This window comes from Orcinus orca, chromosome 17 (assembly GCF_937001465.1).
Source record: "Orcinus orca chromosome 17, mOrcOrc1.1, whole genome shotgun sequence".
Taxonomy (NCBI): Eukaryota; Metazoa; Chordata; class Mammalia; order Artiodactyla; family Delphinidae; genus Orcinus; species Orcinus orca.
Window position 1 is genome coordinate 55,738,769 of NC_064575.1, and position 10,327 is coordinate 55,749,095.

General features: G+C 38.5%; 1 protein-coding gene across 1 annotated transcript; it reads right to left on the reverse strand.

The window, feature by feature from the left end:
• Positions 1 to 6,720: 6,720 nt before the first annotated feature.
• LOC101283374 (integrator complex subunit 10-like) lies at positions 6,721 to 9,274 on the reverse strand. The gene is given in 7 exon segments (XM_049700525.1): positions 6,721 to 7,297; positions 7,300 to 7,566; positions 7,863 to 8,097; positions 8,129 to 8,335; positions 8,337 to 8,509; positions 8,511 to 9,136; positions 9,139 to 9,274. Coding segments are annotated over 7 exon segments (2,178 nt in total). The 5' UTR covers positions 9,266 to 9,274; the 3' UTR covers positions 6,721 to 6,754.
• Between the last annotated feature and the right edge of the window lie 1,053 nt (positions 9,275 to 10,327).

The window sequence follows — 10,327 nt, forward strand, 5'->3', positions numbered from 1 at the left end:
TGACCCCAGAGAGTAGTGGTGCTCTGAGACCCTTAATTAATCACGTATCTTTATCGTACTTGTGTCAGTTTCTGCCTCTACCCTTCTTTCTGCTACTGATATTACTCCTGCCACTACTTCTGTCTCTTCTTTACCTCCATGGCTGGGTTCAGCTCAAATAGGGGCAAGCAGGGAGAAAGACCTTTCCTTTCTAAGGTAAATTATGTTGACATTAGAGAAGGCCTTTTAAAAAAATGTCTTTAATTCACCCACATGAACTTCTTTAGAGTTTTCTTGGTTAAACTTGGTCTTTTGCATTTCCATGTCAAGTTTAGAATCAACTGGTCAATTTCTTTCAAATATCTGGTAGGATTTTGACTGGTAAAGCACTGAATCTATAGTTCAGTTTTAAGAGATAATTGATATGTCTACAACAGTTTATCTTAATAATGTGTTCTATATTCCTGGTAATTCCTATCAGTTGATGACCCTTCTCACTCCTCCCACTCCAGTCCATAAAAGAGTGAGCTATTCCATGCTCATTATTTCAGATCATCAACACCAAAACAGAACAGAAATCAAAGTTGTCAAGTTTTGGTTTTGCAACTCATGACAGAGCTAACAGTCTTGAGAGAAAAGGAATTTAAATCACAAGAAACTAGGTTTTTTCAAGTTCTCAACGTTAAAGGACTCAAAGCAAGCATAAAGTCTATGCAAAAAAACAGTCTTTGGAGTAAATAGATGAAGAGCCAGATTGTCTCACATCCAGTCTAGATAAAGATTTCATGGGTGGTGCAAGAGAAAGGCAGAGAAGAGTGAAAGGGCTCTGACGTGATGAATCCTTGAGAAGGGAATATGTGCTCAGCTCCTCCCAGGCCAAATCCCAGAGTGCGGGTGAACCAATAGAACCCCGGGAGATTTGCAATTAAAAAGACAACGTGACTTGTGCATATCTTTCTGGGTGGAACTCTGAGAAGTAGCCAGCCTTATAGAATTCCCAATACTTAGCTTATCAGAGGAGCAGAAAGAAAGGGATTTCTAGGCAGATGGGCCTGAGGCACTGCAGAATCCTTGAGCCCCTCCTGGTGAGGGTGAATTTAAAAGCCCTCTCATTCCTCATCCTCTGAGAGGAGACTGGAAATAGAAGATTCCAGACCTGCAAGTCCTCGGTTGTAAGCCGAAAGCGTGTTTGTGTTGAGACCCCCCTAAAGAGGCTGAGAATAGTGGTTTGAAATAGAACTTAGTTCAGACTTAGAAAAATAAGAAAATTTACATGAGTTTAAAATACTTTAACAATTTTAAATTTTATTAAATTTTACTTAACTAAAATTTATTTTGGGGCCTAATATTTATACATAATTATTCCACATATTCTTGGCTAAGACAGAAATTTCTTGTTCTTGAATGGGAATATAATACAGTAAGCATGTCAACTTGTCCCAAATTAATTTATTAATTTGGAAAAAGTCAAATTATCTCTACCCTATAGCTTATGACAGAATGCATTCAAAATGTGTTATAGAGTTAAAATGATAACACTAAACAATTATTAGAAAATGTGGGATGTATTTATCTGATTTTGAGTATGCTTTTCAAAACTTAAAAAGAAAATGGAAAGAAAAAATTGATGGGCATTTGACTAAGAAATCTAAGAAATCTAAAAATTCATAACATAAAAGTTAAATCTAAAATATTATTGACATAAAAATAAAATTCACCATATGTAAAACTAAAAGCAAAGAACCACCTGAAAATATTTATAACATATATCTAACAAGAAAATGATAAAACTCATTTTAATTAAAATGCAAATTTAGTGTCACAGTCTTTTCAATACCAAATTGGAAAAGGCAAGAAATAGATTAATACTAGATATTAAGGTTTGTAAACATGCAATCTCACAGAGTAGTGATGATAGATAATAAAAATATTTCTGATAATCAATTTGGAAATGGGTATCAAATGCCTTTAAAATATTTACTTCATTGATTAATTCAATATTCTAGGAATATAGCTTAAGAAAATAGAAGTACACATCAGACTGTAGTATTATGTGATAGAAAAAGCAGCAGTAACTTAAATACCCAACAATAGGGGATTAGTTGAATATTTTATAGTGTATAGTAACAGATTCTACACTGCTGTGTAAAAAATCACATTTTATATAATCAGTAATGTGGGAAAATTCTCACAAAATATGTGGATGATTAAAAAGAATATGGTGATGTTGATATATGGTAGAGCATATGATCCCAATTTATAAAATTAAATGTAGAGAAGCTCTTTTACCGGACCTCTACTTAACAGAAGCATCAGATGTTCCCTCTTCCTTTTGTAACTTATCTTTACTGATGTCAATACTTATGGAGAGCTGGCACCTCCCTAGGATAGCCACATTTTTATTCCACCTGTTGATTTATATATAGATTTGGAGTCAGATGTGTTGTTATATCTTAATATCATTTTCCTTGGTCCTATAATTACAAAGCCTAATTACAGATTAAAATGTCTAGTAAACTATGAGTGCTAAAACAGAGTAATTGTTTATGTTAAATAAGTAGAGTTCTTTGGGAAAAGTCAATTAATTTTGAGTAGGTAAGAGGATTTGCTCAAATTATGCGTGGACAAGAAAACTGTGCAACACTGGGGGAAATGATTAAATTCTAGAATTCTACACTGAGATTTGTTTATGTCTTTATATTATTGTTCCCATTTTAAGAAAACCAATCTAGAAATCATTTATGGTTCATTAGGAAGATGATTTATGTTATAAAGATGACCTGGAGCTCCCATCAGAAGACCTGTGGTCAGAAAAAAAGCTTGGTTCTACATGAAAAGATTAGTGAAGAAACACTTATTAATTAAATTAAACTTACATATCATGTATGTATAATTTTTAAAGGTTCTGCACCTTATAAAACCTTTTTCTGATTAACCAAAGACTGTTGGCTATCAGATAGAAGGGATTCTACTGCACATGTGTGTATAGAAAATATATTGGGAGTCTTAACACCAAAATGTTTTAGTAGTTGTCTCTTGATAGCTATCATGATTTGTTTTTTCTTCAAACATTTATTTTTCAATTTTCCTAGAGTGAAAATGAATTACTTTGATCACAATTTAAAGTTATCTGAAACAAAAAAGGACCTCTCCAACCCCTCCCCCACAAAAGGTATTGGGCTTTTTGCCTAAATATGGGGTCATTGCCATTGTGGTTCCAATGTGGTGTGAGCTTGAGATACCATTGCTTCCATACCATTGGAATCTCCACCTATTCTGTGTTCTGATAGACACAGCTAAAGGTGAGACAATGCATCTTGAGTTTTTTTAAGTCTAACAACTACACAAAGCTCATGATGAAAACAAGCATCCATTACAGCAGGCAAATTGCACTTAGTGTCCAACAAATGTTCAGAACCAGGGTGTGAACGATCATCCTTGTGAAGAATTGACATCTTGCAGGACAGGTACTTCCAGACCCTGCCCCAGCCCTCCAGGTATGCTTGGTTGGCAGCTTATTACAAGCAGGTCATACACTAACTTATACCATGTGTTAGTTAGTTAGTTATAAGTTAGTTATACACTAACTTATACCACATATATACCATGTGTTTGTCATTCAGCATATAAATATCAGTCCTTTGCCCAGCACATAATAACTCTGTAAATAGTAAGTTTTCCTTTAGAAGATTATGGGAGGGGTGCATGTGATAACAATAAATTTTGTTTAGATGATAAACTACATGACACTGGTTTTTAGGTCTGTTTTCTGTATAACTTCTGTGGACTAAACACTGAATCATGTTGGAACTAAATGCTATTTAATGTGCTAGTGAAGTGTCTTCCATTTTGCATGAGTGTTTTCTGTCCATGGTGTAACATTGTGATGGCATACTCTTTCAAATTATATTTATATTCCCAGACCCTATTCCCTAATTTGCTTTTCTTTTCTAATGCCTTTTCTTCCCCTCTGAAGTCCATAGTATTTTAAAAAATACATATTCCTTGAGAAGATATTGAGCTTTTGCTTAGGGTCATACATAAAAGTGTTTGATTTAAATAATCACGGGAGTTAAATTGCATCTGCCAGGGAGTTCTACATTTTTGGCAGTTACAGGCTGCCTTTATTCAGTTTAATGATGAAGATTTGACTTCGTTGGATTTTTTCTTCTTAGTAAAATGAATGGCGCATCTTTCTTTAATTGTGATCCTCGTCAACCATTTGGCCCAGTAATGGTATGCAAATTAAACTCTTTAAAAATTAATGCTAACATTTATTAAATAATGCATCATACAAAAAGGTAATTTGAAATTCCAAGTTAGACTCCCTATCTGCTCATGAGAAAGTATTTTTTGTGCCATCTTCCTAAAACATCTTTATAGTCTTTCTAAATACCTTGAATGTTTTTCCAGTATTTTGCAAAATTATCACCATGGAGACTGTTCATGTAGACAGACTCTTTATGCTTTTCAATTTTGATTGGTATAAACTCTCAGATTTTGAATTTATATCACTGCTCTGACTTTCTAACCTTAAAAAGTGCTTATAGATGTTTCTTTACCACAATTTAAAGACAAGTTAATTAAGGGGTATGTAGACTTAATTGTACAAGCTTACCTTCGCTTTTGATTCTCAAATCAGAATGTATATCATATGCTTGGGAATTCTCTGGCAGTCCAGTGGTTAGGACTTGGTGCTCTCACTGCCGAGGGCCCAGGTTCATTCCCTGGTCAGGGAACTAAAATCCTACAAGCCGGGCTGTGCAGTCAAAAACAAACAAAAAAAGAATGTATATCACATTGTCAGTTGGACAATTGTAAACCTTATGTAACATCCCCACCCAGACAGCAGTGAACACTAGCGTTCAGCCTTGTACATTAGTGATTTTGTAAATTTGATTTGGGAATTTTAAATGATATTGTGACTATAATCGGCATAATCTGAGAAGAATGAAACTTCTCAGAGGCAGGTTTAGTATAGTGTTAAGAACAAGAGTGGTAGAGTGTGACTGCTGGGTTTGAATGAATGCCAGTCCTATCAGGTATGAGCTTTACTATCTCAGACAAATTCCTTAACCTTCCTGGGTCTCAGTTTCTTCATCTATGAAAATGACATCAATAATAGTAGCTATCTCATAGAGTTGTTATGAGAACTATGAAACACTAAATAAAGTACCGATCCATAGCAAGGACACAACAACTATTAATGCATTATTATTATCTTGAACATTTTTCCCTTCACTGAGAAAACTTTAGCAATATTACTTAAGTGAATCTTCAAAGGATTTGACAATAATTTCGATTTGATTTGCTAACCTAAGAGCAAGAGTCAAACATCTCTTTACTTTGTATTATCTATAGAAATAGAATTTGGGAAAGAATGTAAAATTCATTACAGACAGCTGTTTCTTCCATTCGATGTGAATTACTAAAAAAGAGAGATTTCTCGTGCATGTTTTTATTTCAACAAACATGCATTTAACACCAGCTCTCAATATATGCAAGGCTTTGCGCTGACACTAGGCAGGGAAACATAGTAAGAGGAGATAGGGTCCTTATCCCCACAGTTATCCGGTAGTCAGCAATGGCCATCCTAATACATCAACAGTTAATCATAAGATTAAAAAAAACCCAGATATTTCAAGAAGTTATAATAATGAAAAAAGTCACCATAAGACAGCATATAATTAAACATCTAAAAGATGATATAAACATAAATGTGTTTGCTTATTTGTTTAATAACAACCTTCTTGTTTCATAAATATGTAAAGATTCCATGCTAAGCATTTAGATAGGAGTAAAGTGGTTGGGTTGGTCTACGAGGGCTTCATGAAGGAGGTGGACCTTGGGAACATTTTGAAGATTGAGTTCCAGGCAGGCTTCATCTCTTAGACTGTCCCATAAGTGTTAATAAGTGATCTACATGTTAATTCGGAGATGGGTATAGCTTAAGGGCTCAACAGTTGCCATCATGCTTAATTACTGTTCACATCCACCCTGCAGTAAGCTTACTGAGCTTTCATCAAGAAGCAGGTGGAATTAGTAGTAGAAGATAGATCACAAGCTTGATCGTTTCAATAGTTCTATGTTTATTGAGGACCCAGTCAATCTCCCCCCACCCCCAAAATTCAATATATATCCCAGGCACTAGGGAGAAAGAAATGGATTCATTGTTGGTTCCTGGCCTCCAGCTGCTCACAGAACATGTAACAAGTATTTGTTCTGCTTTATAATACATGCAAAGATAAGAGTAAGCCAGAGGTGTGATGAATGGGGAGTGGGTGGGAGTGTATGTGTCAGGGAAAGCTTCAGAGAAGAGCCAGGGTTTTTCATTCTCTGCATTCCTGAATAGAAGCCAAATAAAAGTTTTAATTTGAGGTCAATTCAGAGTGCTTCACAGCTTTTCCCTTTCCACTGAATCTAAAGCTATGATCAGTGAATAAAAATTGCAAAGATAAGTATCAATCAACCAGGAGTCTGGGGGACAATCAATCTTTTTGATTGACACTTTGGTGTCCGTAGAGTTTGTTTCAAAAATGGATTTGGAAGATACTCTAAATCACAAATAATTAATAATGGATGTAAGCACAAACTGGTTCCCCTTACACTTAGGATAAATTTTTTTTAATTGCTCATTTATTCTTTTATTTATTCAGTCATTCATGTATGTGCCAGACAGGCTCTGTACAAAATTTTTTGGCTGATTTGGGAACAAACAAGTACAATTTATTTCTTCATGAATTCTTTTTTTTTTTTTTTCAAATTTAGGATGATTTTATTTACAAAACAGGTTCTTTTGTTTTACAAAAATTACAAAATATGACAAAAATAGAAATAGCTTCTTGGACTGTTGGGAACTACTTCTAAGCAACCAATGAGTTAAAACACCGATGGTCTTCTTCTTTTGAAGAGCGATGACTGCAACGCTCAGCTGCGCTTTATGTCTCCCCAGAGCCCCGCGACTGTGGGCTGCCTCTGGCGGGAGGGCCGGTGAGGCCAGAGTCTGGAGCAGCAAGATCTTCTCGTTGACGCAGAACCTGTACAGCACCAGCATCAATTTCTCCCCACAGCGGGACACCTGGCGCTCCATGGCCAGGCGGAAGTCCTCCTTCACGCCCTTGGTGATGCCCCGGGTGACCGTGTGGTGCCTGCTCAGCATTCCTTGATTGGGCTGTAGTTCCAGATGGATCTTCCCACCTTCCTGAGTTCTCAGGTAGGCGAATGCCTCCAGCATGTTGATATTTGTAACATAATTGAAAAAATTCTCATATTGGAAGTTTCCTTGCTGGCAAATCTTATTGACGGCTTTCAAGAAAAGGGGGTCTCTCCCCATGGCCACTCCTGCTGAAGCAGCACGATCACATGCCCCAGCACCATGTCGTCTCTGCTGTCTGAGAAGGCTCTAAGCTTAAAACAACCTAACATTAAGTGCAGGCAATAGGGCATGATAGCCTTGCTGGTACAAGGCAGAAGCTTCAGATATGAACCTTTTCTAAACTTGGGCTTTATTTTTGAGGGTTCTTCCTGTGACTTGCCTCCGTCCTGGATGGGGAGGTCCATGTAGCACATCAAATCAAGGACTTGGGGCTTCCCTGGTGGCGCAGTGGTTGAGATTCTGCCTGCCAATGCAGGGGACACGGGTTCGAGCCCTGGTCTGGGAAGATCCCACATGCCGCGGAGCAACTGGGCCCGTGAGCCACAACTACTGAGCCTGCGCGTCTGGAGCTTGCGCTCCGCAACAAGAGAGGCCGTAAGAGTGAGAGGCCCACGCACCGCGATGAAGAGTGGCCCCCGCTTGCTGCAACTAGAGAAAGCCCTGGCACAGAAACGAAGACCCAACACAGCCAAAAATCAATCAATCAATCAATCAATCAATCAAGGACTTTCTCACAGGTCATTCTGTACTCCCCCAAGGCAAAGTGGAAGGTCGCCAGCTGGATGAGTGCCCTCTGATGCTCCAAGGTCCCCTGTCCCGAGATCTGTGGCTGAGGAAGTGGTCCCTGGAGAGCTGCCAAGTGGTGCAGGCTCGCTATGGCCTTTTTATATTGACCCTGATAGATAATCATATCATTGAGGAAGATTCTCAACCAAAGCCAAGTATCCGTCTTCCACGCCATAAGTATCCGTCTTATTTGTAAATAAGAATTTACAAATTCTTATAAATTCCTTGTCAAGGAATTCCAGGGAATAGAGCAGCTCCCAGCTCTCTCTGGCCAGCTTAAAGCTTTCCAACACCTCGATTGAGTTAGCAAGTTCTGCCTTATTGACAGCAATGTGACGATTCCTTCCTTTTGCTGAACAGTCTTCATCATCCGAACTCATGGGTTTTTCTCTCCTCTCAGCTAGTTTCCTTTTTATGTATGTGTTTATTGTGATCAATTTCTGCATCACCATATACATTTGATATGTCTTCCAGAAGAACCAGTGGAACTTGGCTAGGGGCATTAGGACCTTGGAACAGAGACTGCTGTATGCTGTTGACATACTGAAATGCATTCTTAAAGAAGACCAACATAGCGGAATAAACCACTTTGGTTTTTATATTTCGCATGAGCTTCGTTATCAAAGTTGTTCATGTATCTGCAGAGATCCTTCATTCTATGCAAAATATCACCATAGCTTCGTCTTCCGTTATACATCTGCCAGTCACATCTCATTCCAACAACATTCAAAATCTTGAACAACCTCTCCCAAGGGTCCACGATCTGGGATGATTTTTCAGTCAGCCCCTCTATTATGTACTTCTGAGAGCTACGTTTGTTCGGTGACATTAAATCAGACGTTTCTTGGGCACCTTGACGCTGACTCTCTATTTGAGTAGATCTAGTGACATAATTGATATTAAATTCAGCTGCTTTGTTCAAGTACTTATACACCAAATTGGCAGACAACAGAATGTCATGGTTGTTAATTATTAGAGGAAGGACATCACACACAAATAATTTTCTAAAACAGTTAACAGGAGATTCTTGCTCTTCAATAGTTTCAGCCTCCAACAGTGCCTCCCCAAGGCTAACTCCATGCTGTACCACTGTTTCAGGGAATCGTCTCAAAAGTAGAAGCAACATTTCTGATCGTTCCAAAGTGTTGAAGCATTGTTCCGTAACCTGTAGTAACATTTCACACTGAACCCCACCAGGAAGAGTTTCAAATAAACCTGGATGTTGAAGTCGGCAGGGTAGAGGCTGCAGGCCGTGATCAGCCAAGCCTTGGCAGCCCGTAGGTCCAGCTGCACCAGCTCGCGGGCTCGCTGCACCAGGAACTCGCAGTCGCCCTGGGCCGACATGACGCAGGAGGACTCTTTTTTAATTAATTAATTAATTTTTGGCTGCGTTGGGTCTTCGTTGCTGCGCGCGGGCTTTCTCTAGTTGCGGTGAGTGGGGGCTACTCCTCGTTGCGGTGTGCGGGCTTCTCATTGCGGTGGCTTCTCTCTGTTGCGGAGCACGGGCTCTAGGTGTGCGGGCTTCAGTAGTTGTGACTCATGGGCTCTAGAGCGCAGGCTCAGTAGTTGTGGCGCACAGGCTTAGCTGCTCTGCGGCACGTGGGATCTTCCCAGACCAGGGCTCGAACCGTGTCCCCTGCATTGGCAGGCAGATTCTTAACCACTGCACCACCAGGGAAGTCCTCTTCATGGATTCTTAAAATCTAGCATTTTATACTTAGCTGTCTTACAGAGCTGTCAAAGTCCATTAGTTGGTAAGAATAATTATCCAACAGATAAGGAACTCGTCCATTGCAGTGTGGTCTTAGATTCAGAGCCAGCCTAAAATAAGGGAAACTTTCAAATACTATCTAATTCATTAAATACGGAATCAATTCAAAAAAACATAGCAAAATAAACAAGATACAAGTTCGTAAACTTAAAAGCAGCACAGTCTAAATTCAAATGATGAATAGGACGTTTATTAGAATATTTCACTGAGATGAAGTCATTATAATTTTTAGTGATAGTTAAGAAACTGGGAGGTTTCTGAAGATGCTACTATTACCACTCATACCACTAATAATGACTGCCAAGTGCTTTACATTTTTTTTAAAGATTTTTTTTGACGTGGACCATTTTTAAAGTCTTTATTGAATCTGTTACAATATTGTTTCTGTTCTTTTTTTTTTTTTGGCCGCAAGGCATGTGGGATCCTAGCTCCCCGACCAGGGATCGAACCCACAACCCCTGCATTGGAAGGCAAAGTCCCAACCACTGGACTGCCAAGGAAGTCCCCAAGTGCTTTAAATTTAAGGTATACTTTTTCCTCACAGCAGGTGCATAAGTACGTACAGTCATCTCTATTTGCAAAGGAGGAAACTGAGGCTGAGAAATGTTGAGTGATTTGCCTTCTGTCAGGAAGGA